Genomic DNA, 16938 nt, shown 5'->3' on the forward strand with positions numbered 1-16938 from the left:
TGCCATCCATGTGGATGTTATTTGACATGTAAAACCTACCTAAGCATTGTTGCAGACCATATAAACCCTTTCATGGAAACGGTGTTCCCTGATGGCTGTGGCCTCTTTCAGCGGAATAATGCGCTGTGCCACCAAGCAAAAATAGTTCAGGAATGGTTTGAAGAGCACAACAAGTTGATGTTGACTTGGCCTCCAAATTCCCCAGATCTCAATCCAATCGAGAATCTATGGGTGTGCTGGACATACCAGTCTGATCCATGGAGGCCCAACCTCGCAGCATCTGCTGCTAACATCTTGGTGCTGTATGCCAAAGTACACCCTCGGGTCGAGTGGAGTCTACACCTCGATGGGTCAGGGCTGTTTTGGCAGCAAACACAATAATACGCGGGTGGTCATAATTTTATGCCTGATAGGTGTATGTACAAAAATCAATAAAGTTGATGATTTAAACCATCTTTGTACATCTCTGTCTCTGTACTGTTTCCAACTGAGTATATGTCAAAAAAGCATTCACACATAATCACATTTAGATTTTGTAATGTTTTATGCAGCATCCCAACTTTTTTTGTGTCAGTACTGTATGCTGATCTTAAACTGAAATAAAAGTAATTTTAAGTTGGATACACATAAGTCAACTTACCAGGTGGTAAGGCACTGGTTGACTGACCAATACTACTCGGCAGACACTAAAATGTGGGCTTGTTTTTTTACATTTACTGTTGATGCTGTCTTATTAAGATTTTAAAATACTTTTCAGCTGTGTGTTTCAAGCAATGTACAGTATATTTTTTCACAACTCTGTAAGTATTCAACTATGCACCATTCAGTGTCAGGAAGACTCTGTCAACCCATACTTGGACTGTTTCACATTAAAGAGACTAGGGAGACAATTGCAAGGCTACAAGTAGTGACATATTGTAACAGTAGCACAAAGAGAGAAGAGTCTTAAAGTCAGGAATTGTTAGTATATTGATTTGAATGTAGGTGCAGTTCATTGCTTAGAAATTAATTTGCAAGAACAATGCATCTCACTTTTACAGGTTTGAAAATGTAGGAATTGTGAGCTCCAAAGATATGGGATGCAACATGATTATGAAAGCTACTGTACTAGCAGATTTCACCTAATCATGATGTATAAAACAAATGTCCAATGCTGACAAGTGTCAATTAGGAAACAGATACCAACACTGCTGACTAAGATTTAAAAAATGAATAGATTTCCTGTAATTATTAGCAGCAGATAAAAGATTGTCATCATTGTCATCAAATGAGCACATTTAAGGTATGTACTGTTTTACCGAAGAGGACCGAAGAACCTGATGATTCTGTTCTGGAGTTATAAGGAGGGGATAAGTGGATTTGGGCAACTTTATTAATGACTACAGTATATCGTGTGTGTTACTCTACCTATCACTCACTCAGTTGTGCCTTTACATTCACATCAAACTATCCCAAAACGCTAATATTAGCATGGTAGCATGTCTTCAGTCCTGATGTTAGAAGCATAGATAGATACCTTGTATTATTATGGTAAAATGTTGATTGCAGTATCAGAATACACATCACTACCGACTGAAGTTAGTATTGTAATAGTTACTGAAACAAATGACGCAATTGAAGTGACCACAGAGTGTGAAGACTGTGTCAATCACCGGATGTGTTCGTCAGTGATGGTGAATGCCTTGCAGAGAGGCTGGGCAGTGTTCAGCCAGATGGTCGGGTTCTTCTCAGCAGCTACAGATGTCTGACCGGTTATTGGAGAAGAGCTCATGTGCAGAGCGCTTGCAATAGCCAGGAGCAGAGTCTCATCACTGGAGTCTGGACCGACACCTGCAGAGAGAGAGGTCAGAGGTCAGACATCAGGACTAGAGTATTGTGCTTAATCAGGTTCTTGATGGTGACTCACTCTGCAGTCCCTTGGGTAGGTCAATGGTCCGCAGAACTTCTTCTGTAACGTCTGATGACCGCAGACCTTTCAACCTTCTCTCCCAAAACAGCTGCAGGGACATAGAAGACAGAGTGTTGAGTATCTGCTGTGGACTGTAAGATCTCAGTTTAGGTTTAATTTACTCCTAATTTCAACCTCCTTGTTTACTGATCTTTTATCCTTGCCTGATCTGGAGTCTGCTGCTTTGTTATTATGCTGCTAAGACCAAGCAAATACCTTGCTGTTTTTCCAAGAGCTTTCCAACAGCACCCAGTACCATAGTAAATGCAGCCTTATCCACCAAGCTTCGCAACCAAGCTCATTGTTTATAAATATTAATTGACATTAATATCTGTACCATTTATGCCCTCAGTGGATCATTGCTGTAGAGATGAACAGTGGAATTAAATACAATCATGTATCATCTGTTTGCATATATTTGTGCCTGATCAAAATCTCATTAGATCTGTCCATGAAAAGAACAGCAAAGTGTAATTTCACTGACTATTTTGCATCAGCAAGGCTATTCATCAGTACTGGAAAACCTGTTATTATGCTTTACCATTATACATTGCTGTGGCTGTTTAAAAAATCGCTGTGTTGGTGTTTTTCCTACAACATAATTAATGTTGCTACAAGACAATTATCGCAACTGACCAAAAGATGTCCACCTAGAAAGCAGGTCATGATGTATGAACGGGTGAAGCACCATGTGGAATATAGTTTTATGCTTGACTCTTTTTTAAGACCTGGTTGAATCATTAATTGTTACCTTTTTCAGTTTTCTGTAGCAGTTTTATTAAGTTCAGGCAAAAAGAATGCTTGGCAAGGTTGAGGAAAGGATGGCTTGGTTTAAAATGGACCCTTTCACAATGTAAACCATGTGTAAGAAAGGCCTTTTTCCTGAATTGCTTAAAAAGTGAAAAGTCATGACACCTAAGGGTATCACAATTTTGATTTTTAAATCGAAATCAACAAAAATTAAATCATAATCTTGAGCTTCGAATTAAACTAGAACTGCAAGCAGTTATGAATGGTGGCCAAATCCCCCTGGCTTTTGCACTGGAAGTGCAAAAGGCTGAATGCGTGCCGATCTGGATTTGTTGTACTAAGACAGGCCCACATTGACCAGTTATGACCACCTTCAAGATTTGGCCCTACATCATACTGACCAAATTTCGTAAAAATAGGTGTAGCCATTCAAGAGATATAAACTTCCCATATTTTTAGCACCCCCTAGTGGCCAAAATTTGCCAAATTCGGCTCATCCTTTCCCAGTGTCATGGCAATCAAGGATCTCAAATTTGGTGTTAATAGCCTGTAGTTTGACCGAGATATCAAACAGTTTACATTTTTATAGCTAGCTACAGAAATGTGTTCGTTAATAATTTGTGCAGTTTTTTGACCAAGCAAAATTCTTTTGATAACTTAAGATCAGGTCCAGCTGAAGAGTGTACGTGCCAAGTTTCATGCAGATCGGACAAAATCCCAAGGAGGAGTTCAAAAAGTAGCTTTTCCAGTTTTTGCAATTTAGCGAAAACATTTTCCAGGTGGAAGTGGGCGTGGCCAATTGCAATGTGATTCAGCTCCATTCAGGGAATCTGGGGATACAAGGTTTTTGAATGTGCAACATGTGGTGTGGGAGTTATAGGCAAAAACGCGTTGGCCCAGGTTATAGCACCCCTGCAGGTGGATATTTGTGTTTTTTTGTGAGATATTTGCAGGACCAACCCTCCAAATTGCACCGCCCTCCCTTGCACGGTTTAGCCTGCAGCACCACTTTTAGCCGGAGAAAAATAAAAATTATAAAATCCTTACAATTACAATAAGGTTCCTAGCAACGCTGGTCCTAGGAAACACGTATGCAAGCATATGCCCCCTAATAATGGAATCGTCGATGCTGCCACACTCCCATGTCACGTCTGGTCAGCTTGCCAAGTGAAAATACACACATGTGATGAAGTGCCGCGAGTCAACCTCCTCTAACTTAGCTACTAGCCAGTAGCTATTAGCTTCAGCCAGCAAAACGACAGCATGGTGTTACACCATTCCTGTTCGGCTCCCAGACCGTGGTCGGGAAGCACAGGGGTGATGATTTCTTCCAGTGCCGAAGTTTATGTGTACCTTCGGGGTGACCCACTTTCATGTGCTAAGCTGGTTGGGAAATAATACCAGGGAGCTTTGCTGTATCTAGCCATCGCCTTTATTCACAGCCAAACTGCAGACTGTATTGTACCCTTTATTGCTGTCGCTACGATTGCTACTCCTTTCGCTTTTCCCTTCTCTGCCATTCATTCAGTGTCTGTATGTACGCATGCTCCCTCACTGTTGCTCACCCACTCACACCTTATGCACCTTACGCGCACACACCTCACACACCGCCCTGTTCCTGAAAGGGGCTACGTCACTCTTACAACAATGGCAACTGCTGATGCAGGAGACCCATTGACAGAACTTGATCCCCCTCCTCTTTCACTGAAGTTGTTAATACATTTTTAAATTTGACAATGTAGTGTGGTACAAAGTGAACAAAGGTCAGATATTATATTGCATAAAAGTCATGTCTAAAAATGGCATAGCAACCTGTGCTTTAAAAAAAAATAAATATAAAAATTGAGAATCAAATTGAACCATGACCTTAGAATCGAAAATGTAATCGAATCCAGGATTTGGAGAATGGTGAGACCCCTAATGACACCACAAAAACATGTTTGGTCAGTTGGAGCAACATTAATTATGATGGTGTCAGATTGTACAGATCAGTGCCTCAGTTATCATATCAAACTTCAAAGGACTCACTGATTATGAATGTATAGATCTTATATTGAATCAGTCTTCACAAGTCTGTGTGATAAAGCTTATTGAGACTGGTAACTACAATCTACAGTCCATCAAATTCATTCAACTTCAATCATTTAAGGTGTGCCTTAAAGAGAGATGTGCCTTTGATTAACATTTTTTAGATCACTGCAAAAATAAAAACACATTCAGGCTAATTGGCAAACAACCTAAATTTACAGTGTGTTACTACTACAAACTGAAAGCTGTTTTAAGCATTGCTGTCATTTTAGCAAACGTCCTGTCCATTTTGCAGTTAGCCCCCTTTCACTCCTATCTACATCACCACAGGAATCAGGAACAGTAACCGCCAGACATAGCGGCAAACTCTCTGCTCTATGCCGCAAGTATCAGTGGGTGGTAAATCTGTATATTACAAAAGACTGTCAACTTAAAGATTCACTTATTAGGTATATGGATCTGTACTTTAGATTACATTTGATGGAATTTGAGTGATGTATGTGTTTTTTATCATTTGATCAAACTTGATACAAAAAAAAGCAACAAAAAAAAGAAAAGCCTAACCCTAACCCTATTCTACTACAACGCTACACAAACTTGTATTACGGCACTTTAGTATATTATAATGAGAAAAAAACATAACTGGTAGGATGAGATAGTCTACATGTCCATGTATGACATGTTTCCTTTGAAACTTTGTTTCATCCTTCTGTATGACACCCAAGCCTCTTGCTTTCTCGCTCCTCATTTTCTTTCCAGTCATTCTACCCTCATCCTTCCTACTCTACCTTGGTCTCCTCTGCCTGTCACCAAACCATCTTTCATTCCCCCTGCAGTGTGTGCAAGTGTGTGTTATGCTGCTTTTTCCTTGATGACTCAACACCATCTAGTGGCCACAGTAACCATGACAACTTGGGTTCATCTATCTCTCTTTATTAATAGGCCTTTGCATTTCCATAATAAAACCACTGTGTGCGTCTGTGTGTGTGCATGCGTGCGTATTCGTGCATGCACGCGCATCAGCCCTTCACCTGTTTGGGCTGCTCGGTCCCTCTCTGCGGGTCTGTCTTCACCTTATTACCAGGATGACTCGTAATCTTGGTAACGGGCTGTTTAAAGATGGATGCTGTCTGTCTGATTGGCAGAACTGTGTTCAGGTCCGGCTTACCTCCCTAGATGAGAAGCAGATATAGAGTCAGAATTTGGTAAACAGTGAACTCAACATAACTGCAGACCATAAGCACAACTAGGCATTATTAAATGGAGGAGGGTAATGTGTCATGTTGAGTAATCAAAGCAACAAAGCCCAGGTTTATTGTAAATCATTGTAAATCCAGCAGCGATTGGTCAGCAGAAGCAGCTCAAGGCATCATATGACTGCTAGTGGACAGCTAACAATAACAATAACTGGTTTCAACAAAGAAAATGGATAAATAATCACAGAAGAATTACAAAGCTGCTGAACAATCTACCTCAGGACATCATTAGCAAGAGGCAGGGGCAAAATAACTATGTCTGTCAGACATTAAATATGTCATTCACAGCATATTCTGATGTTGTATACATCGTCAAGAATGCGGTTGGGTGTTAATGCAATTTTGACATAGTGAATGTAATATTTTCTCTGAAGGCCTTTTAGTAATATGTAATATTACTTTTTTTCCTGCTAATTTTACTGATTACAGTACCATGTTACTTTTTTGCCTCTAACATTATTTGGGGTCTGGAGCTGGATGGGTAGGAGGTCCAATTAAAAGCAAATTTGCATGGAGCAGCTCAAAAGAACTGAAGAAATTAACAGGAACTAGTTTATTTTTGGGACTACAAACTGTGTTAAAAATTCTGAGCAGTGAATATTAACTATTTCATTTAATGTGTGTGAACTGAAATTTAAACTAGCTCTTGTGCAGTGTGAACGTGCACAACATTGCCTGCTCTGATTGAGCTGATCTAGGGGAGGTGATTAGTTTAGCTTAGTATAAAGACATGAAGCAGAGGGAAACAGCTGGCCTAACCCTCCACCTCCAAAGCTCACTGTATCCAGGCTACCTATTTCGCCCTGCATTCAGTCTATACGCTAATTTAGGCTGATCACACCCTGACTGTTGCTCTGTGCGTAAAGCACAGACATTTAATAGGCATCTATGACACCAGTCACTTTGAGTGTGTTACAAGCAATGTTCCCTCGAAGCTGCACACTTGCGCAATCACGCACTGCTCCCACTTTCTCCGTGCAAAGCAAATCAAGTGAATAAAAGCAAACCAATCAAGCGAATAAAATAAAATCCAACCTGATAATAAAATAAACACTAACAATTTATTCTGTACCATTTTGCAATGCAACTCAGTGAGTGACAGGTGACAACAAGTGGTACTACAGTAAAACAATGACTAACACTGTCCAGCCAATGACATGATGCAGTCACACATATTTACTTACGCAGCCAATCAATGTCATTATCAGCGCTTTATGCGTACGTGCCGCTGTTTTGCGGCTTAGCGTATGGCTAACGGTGCGGTGGAATAACCCCTCATTATGGTGAAACGAACAGGCATCGGCACATCTACTCACCAAGCCAAAGTAAAAAAGAAATGCAGTTCTTTTAAGATGGAATGGCTGTCGCAGTATGCGCAAACAGAAAAACAAGAGGTGAAACTGGGTGAGATTTTTTTCTTTTTCGAATGAGACAGGACTGCTCTGCAAAACATGCTGCGAAGCCAAAGTAGCAAACGGGTTTTCAGAGGGAAAAGTGTGGACTGAATGGAAGCTGGAGTACCTCAAGCATCACATTCAGCAGAAAAGTCATTTGATTGCTGTTGGAATTGTACGAAGATGCAAGATGGGAACAGGGATCGGTACATTATTGCAGGAAAGCGCAAATGATCAAGAGAAGAGGAACGAGCTGAGTTGCTGAGAAGAGCAACAGGCAGAGTTGACTTTCTTTTCAAAGATGCAACCTGACTGAGATGGAAGGACACTGCTTTGCAAAAGCAAAAAAAAGTTGTGTTCCCAATACTTGAAGGATGAGAAGGATGTTCAGTGGAGTGACCGTGTCAAAGAGGTGATGAGGACCTCATCAGCTGATGCCAGAAATACCGGTGAGATTACTTTTTTTATTCGTAAGTGATCTGTGATCACTTGGATGCTTGTTTTCCAGAGGATGAATTAAAGGAGTGGTCTGCATTTGACATCAAAGCATTGAGCTCAGACACCAGTTCTGAGTATGGATCAGCAGACACTGGCAAATAAGTATGACACACATTCTATGGAGGCCATTAACAGTGAATATGCTGAATTCAAAAACATAGTGTAGCAAAAACCTAAACAAGGGTCAATCAGCACATTCTCAGATATGGTGGCTGCAGCACTTAGATATAAGGAGCTGAAGGAGATCTCACAGCTTGTGGATATTTGTGCTACATTTCAAACATCCAGTGCAGATTGTGAAAGAGCCTTTAGTTTAATGAAACATATCAAAACAGCATCCAGAAATCATCTTGAAGTGGCATTTGGACCAGCTGATGCATATAAAGTCTAAGCAAGAAGCAGACGGGGCATCTACTTGGACAAAGTCTACAACCAATGGAGAAGTGAGAAGGACAGATGGGAAAAATAGGTATAAGGTGTACATTCAACACTCAATTCTTCCAGAGCAGGACCCTAACCTTGACATACAACATACTACAGAGCTCATAAAAAGATTTGTCTTTTTCATTCCAAGTGGGCCAAATCACTTATTTTAGAAGTAATCTAATGGAAATTACTGCTGTAATTTGATTCCTTTAATAAGCTATGTAACTTGTTATGATCTCAGGTTTTGGACAGGTGTGATACTGGTGTGGCCACAGTGTGCACATCTTATGTTGCTCACAGTGGTCCAAGGAATTCTCAGGGAGTTTCTGTGTATGCTCAGACCCATGAAAAATTAGGGGGAACACTGGTTACAACCCTATGAACATTTCATTGCAGAACTTGAATGTTCTGCTGAGTATAGACTGGTACTGTGTCCCTGAGGGCAGAGGGGTGTGTAAATTGAGTGACGACTGTAGTGTGAGCGTAGGTTGTCCTGGGAGCTGATTTGTCCAGCCTCCAAAGTGGCAACTGTGGGCTCTCCACTCAAGCTGGTGGTTCTTGAGAGCTGATATGAGGGAAGTCTTATTTTCATGTTGCGCCAGGGTTCCTCCTAGGCCCTGGTCATTACAGTGTGACAGTAGGAAAAGCACATATGTGAATAATAAAGGAAGTCTGTTTCAGCTTCAGGGTCCTGGGTGTTCATTCATTCAATTATGAGTAACGCCTGTGTTTTAATACTATGAAAAGTCAAAATGTTATTTATCTTCTCATCTCACTTTTAAAAAGAAAACAATGTCACAACGGTTTGTTGACAACTGTAGTGTGGAGTAATAATGATGGTAACACTGAAAATACAAAAACTGCAAGGTAATTAACATGGTATTAAGGAACCATGGTCCATTTATTCCTGATTTCATATGGACAGTGAGGTCCAAAATTATGCGGCCACATTAAAAACCTCTAATATTGTGACATAAACTGGAAATAATCAGAGTTTATAAGTCAAATTGTTAAAACTGTTATTACAAGCAAAGAGGGGCTTTCTCTGCTCTCTTTCGTAGGAGGCAGTGCATGGACCTCTGTTCCCTGAGAGATAGAAAGGCAACTGCATCACAGAAACAGATTTTGCTGAACAAAGTAAGACACTTTCAAATCAAGATTTGATAACATGAGTCATCAGGTTTTACACCAGCTCGAGGGCATGCTGTCATTCAAGCATAAGGGGTGTGTTGAACTGAGCAGGGATGCATTATATTACTAATGACTTCAACCCAAAATCAACTTGAGCTTTTGGAGCTTTTTTATTGCCAAATGCAAATCCAAAGAGGAATCCAGCTTTTCATCTGTTACAAGAATATGTTTTTCTTTTACAAGTTTAATACCTTTGCTTAATCTTTAAGTTTGCATTGGTGATGAATAAACATTGACAGACAACTCTGTGGCCTAAAATATAAGTCCATATAATCTTTCAGCAGGACAGTGTGGAGCCCTCCTAAATATCAACAGAGATTCACAGGCATAATTTCACGTGACAAAACTTCCTATTACACTGAATATGATCACTCTGAAACTTTTTGGCTTGTGACGATTTATTTCCCATAATGAGAAATGAGTTATATACAAGCCCTGATCACCTACCTGTTCCCCAGAGGATGAACAGTAACGAATGACCTTTCTGTTAACACCAGCCTCAGAACAAACTGCATTCTTAGAACCAATAAGGGGTTAGACTAAGTATAGATCATCAGCATATCCTTCGTTCTGTCCAACATTTTCATATAGTGGCTGTAATGAACACTGAATCAGGGTGCTGGACTTTCCTCTCGTCTTCAATGTTACTTCTGGTCTATCACTTTCTCTGTTCCTCAACTCACTTTTTATTTTCTTACATTCTTCCTTAATTGTTCAGGATTTTTCTCAATGTGTGTATTGTGTTTATTAAAGTAAATACATGGAAAATTTTCAATGGGGAGACATTCTGAAACTTTACTGAGAGCTTGATGAGATCTCCTTTGAAACTTACAGGAAGCCGAAGTTGAGATTTTCTGCACCTGTTTCTCAGGAGAAACAATTGAGAAACAGGAGAAATCAGCCACAGCCTCACTTTGGTCTCACATAGTTGTCTAGGAGAAATGAATGAGACACTATTGAGATCTCTTTTCCACTTTTCATTTCCTCTGGGTACGTGCGCAGTGGCATGCCAGCAAACACACTGACCTTACATGCACACACACAATATATGATTTGTGTGGGAAGAGCGCTGCAGTAAAACTGGTCTGTCTTTTAGCGTAGCTTAAACCACGGACATGGAAAATCCTGGCTTCTGAACAAGCCTCTGTCAAAGATATATGTATGATTTCTGCATTTAAATATCCAAAAATGACGACCTTTGTTACATATCTTGAATTATGTACTTACTTCCAGGAGAGAGTCATAAAGTGAGGAAGGAAGTCAGTGAATGAGACTAAATACATCATGAACCAAACTAGAAACATTACATCATCCATAAACATTTGAGTCACATCAGACCAATTTTCTTACTCATGCAGGTTAGATTGTTAAAGGAGCACATTGCTTTCACTGGATAGAAAAAAAATAGACACCATATCTTGTAATTACGAGATCCTGATCTCATAATCACGAGATCTTTTCTCATAATTACAAGATCAGAATCTCGTGATTACGAGATAAGATAAAGAAAAAGGAAACAACTGTAAATCCTCTCTCAGTGGCAGTGATGGTGCTAGAAAGTCCAGTCTAAACTGAAACCTTACGGAATATATATTAATGGTGCCGTTGATGGATTTTCTCATAATTAATCTTTTCTCGTAATTACTAGATAAGGCGTCAATTTTTTATGCAGTGAATGAATGCGCTTCTGCAGATTGTTGTATTAGTTTATTTCCATTATTAAGTTTTTATTCCCAAATCAGCCAGATGATTGTACATTAGCCATAAACTAGCAAACAACTACACACTTAGAGTGCGTATGTCTTTGTTTTTAATTCAGCCTCTCACTAAACTAACTAACCAGATTAATCTGACCTGCAGTCAGGTTGATAAACAAGAGTGAAGATAAATCCACTTTTTAATCTAAATAGCCAAAAAGTCATCTCTGAGCTCTCCTCCTGTCAGTAAACAGCTCCAGCTGAATTCGATGTGTCTCTGGGTGTATTTTCCTCCAGAAAGTCTCACTCTTCACCCAGCTCTCTTCTCAGCTGGATGGCTCAGAGCAACTGAACAGCTTGGCAGCAGCTATCATTCTACTTTCAAATCGGAGCTCAAGTTATATTAAATTCCTGGTACCCACAGCACAGCTGATGCCTAAAAGCAACTGATGCTTTCAAGCTTCATTAGAATTAGTTAGTACTAGAGGAGGATTAATCCTCACTGAGCTGGATTTGGTCTTATATCAGTGAGAGTGTGTGTGTCAGTTGATCGAAGTTGGATGATCATTCAAATTTTATCGGATGGTTTTCAGAGCATGTTAATGAGTCCTATCTGCTCATAGCAATGTTTGTGCAAAGATGTAGGAAAATGCAGCTAAACATGTGATGTTGCTGATTGAAGAACTATAGATAATTTTCAAAACAAATACAGTATTTGTCAGCGCTGTAGTCAAGACCACTAAATTCATGAGTCCAAACACCCACGGTAAACAAGTCACGGTAAAATGTCAATGACCCTGAGACAAGTTTGATTCAAAACACCAATAGAACAAATCAGAGACAATCTACAGAAAACTGTCAAGACAACACCACAAAACTGACACTGTGAGCCAAAAGTTCACGAAACCAAGACAAGTCTGTGTCAAAGCATCAGAAACAATGAAACATTTCAGAGTCAAACTGCAAGCAGGTCAAGATAAGTCGGAGGCCCCTTAAGAATGAGACAACACATATGAGACAAGAATAGGAATTTCCCCTGTACACAGTATATACTGTCAAATAAATGATGAATGTAGAACGAGATTGGCAGAAGTTCAGCAGTCGGTGGGCAGGGTTTCACGTACAGATCACTCTTTTCCTCTTTAGTGAATATTTGAACTGACCTGCTGATCTGTGAAACTTTTGCTGTGTTAATCTCATGATCTTATAACATACAACACAACCACAACAAAGCCACAGCTCTCCCCCACAGATGTGATCCATCAGTGTTACCTTGGCCAAGCTGAGCGGGTCGTGTCGAAGTCTCTGTTTGTTCTTCTGCATTTTCCCAGGCATCATCTTCCCCGTTCGGAAGTCGAAACATCCCAAATCCACTGTGTTTCCAAGGTAACGGGACAACTGAGGCTTACTCCTGAATTTCTTCCCTGAAGGACTGAAGGAAAGAGGCATAGCAGTCAGACAGCTAAAGGTAGTGCGATTAAATATAACATCTTAATTTTAGATGTCCAAAACACATAATTTACAGGTTTTTAACTGTCAGGAATGTAAACTAACTTCATGGAGATTAGTCTAATCTACAGTGTAAATATTCTGACTTTGAGACAGAAGTAGCTGGGGCTTTTTAGACCTCAAGGATACACACAATGCTCTTTTTTATGATAAACACGATGTAAACAGACCTTCATTAAGAGCTCCACAGGGTATCTTTTAAAATTTTAAACTTTTAAAACGCTAAGGTAAGGTTTGCATAAGGTCTGTCCGCCCCTTCATACCTAAATTAAATATCAGGCTATAGCCTGAAGCTACTTAGCTTAGGTTAGCACACAAATTGGAAGCAGGGAGAAACGGCTAGCCTGGATCTGTCCAGTGGTGACTAAATTTCTCTGCCAGGACCTCTAAAACTTGGGGAGGCTGTAGCTCAGGAGGTAAAGCGGGTCACCTAGTAATCAGAAGGTTGCTGGTTCAAATCCTAGCTGCATGTTGAGCAAGATACTGAACCCCAAATTTGGTACCTTGCATGGCAGCCTCTGCTGTGTGTGTGTGAGAGAGAGAGAATGGGTGAATCTTACAAGTACTGTAATGCAGCTTTGAGCGGTCAGTACACTGGGAAAAATGTTTTAGATATACAAGAGGAGAGAGGAGATTAACCGAGTCCCAGAGGCAGCAGAGGGCTCCTGCCCCACTAGATTCATGGCGGAGCTTATCCCTGAAATTTTGGGGGCAGAGAATTTTCCTACTCTGGTGAAAATTGACCGGGCTCACCGGTCGCTAGCGCCGAAGCCCAAAAAAGGAGCACGACCAAGTCCTATTATCGTACGGCTGCATTATTATGCACAAAAAGAAAGAATCATGGGCCTCGCTAAGGGTAGGGGTCCTCTCATCTTTCGAGGCACTCATGTACATATCTACCCTGACCTGCCGGCGGAGATAAGCAAGCTCCGGGCTACTTTCAACGCTGTCAAGGCAAAGCTCCAGGAGGCGAAGGTTGAATACAGCCTCTAATATCCTGCAGTCCTGGCCATCAACTAAACGGAATGCAGCACACTTTCGACTCCAGGACTTTTACCAGTCCAAGATTTCTTCACGACATGGATAATTTCTGATTTCTACGAGATGGGTAATTGCCACTCTTTGAGTGGGTTTCTTTGGCCGCCGGCTGAGGTGTAGACACAGTGGGGAGTGGCACCAGCAAGGTGTCGCATTTTCTTTTCAACCATTCCTAATTTTGTTTATAGTGCTTATGGACTACATATTACATCTGCAGTTATGTTTGGCTGATGGACCTATCTCCGACCAGGATCTTGATAACGCTGGAACAGTAACTTCCCTGTCAATCAATACCCAGAATAATGTTATGGACTTACTTTGCCAGCTGACCTACCTGGTAATGTTCACTTGTATACCTATGCTCTTTTTTTCTTTTCTGGTTTACTCTTTGGCACCGAATGCTAATATTTAAAATTAACCTGATTGTCCCAGTTCTGAGTGGCCAGCAGTGTTAACTTTATATGTTTGTTTATATTGTTCCTAATAGGTTGAGCCGAAAGGTGGCGATATATTTATGTCGCTTCATGTGTCACCCCACCCACAAGGGATGACCATTATTCAGAGTATAGTGTGTTGAGAAATGTGGAACAGTTATTTCTTACACTCAAGGGTGCTAATTAGTGTCATGACTTTGGGTTCATGTTCTTTGTGTTGTGTTCTTGTATCTGTTTGTTGGTTTCTTCTATTTGATTTATGTCTTTGCATCATGTCTTGTGTCTCATGTTTTGTTTTTCCATGCCCTCTTGTGTCTCTTGTCCTTTAAGTGTTTCCTATGTTCTTCCCTCTGTCTCCTTCTGTCTGTCAGTGTTCTCATCCATGCCTCGTTATCTCACCTGTTGGTCCACCTCATCTGTTCCTCGTCTTGCCGTCGTATCTGTGTATTTAATCTGTGTCTTCCCTGCACTCCTTCTCCAGTCATTGTATTTGCCTGCCTCTGTCTGCATCTATGCTCCTGTTCATGTTCCCATCATGTCCTTCCAGTTTCCCCATGGTATGTGTTTTTTGGATGTTGATTCTTGCATTTTTGCATTTTTGGTTTTAACTTTGCTTTTGATTTGTACTTTGTCTTGCTTGTTGCTACTTTGTCTTGCTGGTTTGATTTGCTACTTTGGCTTTTTGTCCTGGATTATTATTATTATTATTATTATTATTATTATTATTATTATTATCATTATTATTATTATTTTGTACCTGGCTCCTTTGTTTTTTTGCATTCAGCTTTAATTTAATAAAAGCTCGCCTTTCGTTCCCCTTTATCCTTGCCTCCCGTGTGTAACTGCATTTGGGTCCACCACCTTTATCCATAGTTTTCCCCTTAAACCTCGACCTGACAGAATGACCAGACACAAAAAGGACCCAGTAGTTAATGGTCTTGACATTATTCGGTGGTATCAGCAGGGCTCATCAAATTGCTGTTAGCAACCTTTTTTTTTCAAGCCACAGCCAAGCTACTAGCCCAAACCCACACCACAGCCACAGCCAAAGCCACAGTCACGGCCAAGCTACCAGCCCAAGCCCATGCCTCAGCTCCGGCCTCAGCCCATGCCTTAGCTACAGCCCAGCTACCAACCCATGCCTCAGCCCATGCCTCAGCTCCAGCCTCAGCTGAAATATCTCCTTTCTGGGGAACTTGGCTGGCCTACAAAGTGCCCCCACCTAGAAAGCGACATTCTCGGCTCCCTGACGCCTGGTTCTGGAGCCCCAGCTCCACTGTTAACTACCCAGCCAGCGGTTGCCGGGTTTGCTTCGCTATTGGTGTGGCTGACACCCAGGTCAACACCTGCCAGTAGCCCTCAGTCGGCGGCCCAGTCGACACCTGCCAGTGGTCTTCAGTCGGCAGTCCAGATGGCAACCATCCCTGCTCCTCTGTCGGAGGCCCGGCCGAGTCCTGTGCCTGCTCCTCGGTCAGAGGCCCGGCCGAGTCCCATGCCAAGTCCAGTGCCTTCTCCTCGGTCAGAGGCGTGGCCGAGTCCCATGCCAAGTTCAGTGCCTGCTCCTCAGTCGGAAGTCCGGCCGAGGTCTTTTGCTGCCAGCGACCCTTCATCGGCTCCCAGGCCACCAGCTCCCGGCGAACCTTTGTCAGTGGTCCGGCCAAGACCCTGGGGGGTTTCCCAGCCAGCGGTCCAGCCTCCAGTAGGTCCCAGCCCACACCGCCTCTGCCGGCCTCCAGTGGGTCATAGGCCACGCCGTCGCCGCTGGCCTCCAGAGCAACTCCACCTTTGTCATCACCACAGACCTCCAGAACACCTTCGTTGTTGCCACAGACCTCCAGAGTGCCTTCGCTTTTGTCGCCGGCCTCCAGAGACTGCCAGCCTACGCCTACGCCTTCATCGCCGGCCTCCAGAGACTGCCAGTCTGCGCCTACGCCTTCATTGCCAGCCTCCAGAGACTGCTGGCCAGCACCTATGCCCACGTCCCCAGCCTCCAGTGGGTCTCAGCCCACGCCGCCTCCGCCAGCCAGCAGAGTGCCTTCGTCCTCGCCGCCTGCCTCCAGAGCACCTTCGCCTTCATCCTTGCCCAGACCCCCAGAGCGCCTTCGTCCTTGCCACAGACCCCCAGAGCACCTTCGTCCTTGCCACAGACCTCCAGGGTGCCTTCGTCGTCACCACTGACCTCCAGAACACCTTCGTCATTGCCACAGACCTCCAGAGTGCCTTTGCCGTCGTAGGCGGCCTCCCGAGTGCCTCAGCCTTCACCCTCGCCATCGGCCTCCGGAGTGTCTGAACCTTGGCCTCCCTCCTCCCAGCTTCATTTGGACTTTGGCCCCCCCTCCCAAACCCCTCCACCCCCCATCATCGTTTGGACTCTGGCTCTCCTCCTGACCCCCTTCACCCTCCCAGCTTCATTTTGACTCTGAATTTCCATGCCCTCTTGTGTCTCTTGTCCTCTGTCTCCCTCTGACTCTCAGTGTTCTCATCCATGCCTCGTTATCTCACTTGTTGGTCCACTTCACCTGTTCCTTGTCTTGTCGTTAGTGTCTGTGTATTTAGTCTGTGACTTCCCTGCACTCCTTGTCTGGTCATTGTATTTGTCTGCCTCTGTCTGCGTCTATGCTCCTGTTCATGTTCCCGTCATGTCCTTCCAGTCTCCCCATGGTATGTGTTCTTTGGATGTTGATTCTTGCATTTTTTGCATTTTTGATTTGAACCTTGCTTTTGATTTGTACTTTGTCTTGATTGTTGCTACTTTGTCTTGCTGGTTTG

At 42.4% G+C, this 16938-nt stretch overlaps 1 protein-coding gene across 2 annotated transcripts in view; it reads right to left on the bottom strand.

The window, feature by feature from the left end:
• Positions 1–16938, bottom strand: part of mbd2 (methyl-CpG binding domain protein 2) — a 62099-nt gene that overhangs the window by 37564 nt on the left and 7597 nt on the right. For both annotated transcript variants that reach the window (XR_005078162.1, XM_037117460.1), the window contains exons 2-5: positions 12461–12620; positions 5758–5898; positions 1907–1997; positions 1653–1830 (exon numbers count right to left, since the gene is read on the bottom strand). Coding sequence is in view for 1 of the 2 variants with exons in the window: in XM_037117460.1 (XP_036973355.1) it covers positions 1653–1830; positions 1907–1997; positions 5758–5898; positions 12461–12620 (570 nt within the window). In the remaining variant the exon portion in view is untranslated. The remainder of the gene's footprint in view (positions 1–1652; positions 1831–1906; positions 1998–5757; positions 5899–12460; positions 12621–16938) is intronic.

The sequence above is a fragment of the Acanthopagrus latus genome, chromosome 12 (assembly GCF_904848185.1).
Source record: "Acanthopagrus latus isolate v.2019 chromosome 12, fAcaLat1.1, whole genome shotgun sequence".
In the NCBI taxonomy this organism is placed as follows: Eukaryota; Metazoa; Chordata; class Actinopteri; order Spariformes; family Sparidae; genus Acanthopagrus; species Acanthopagrus latus.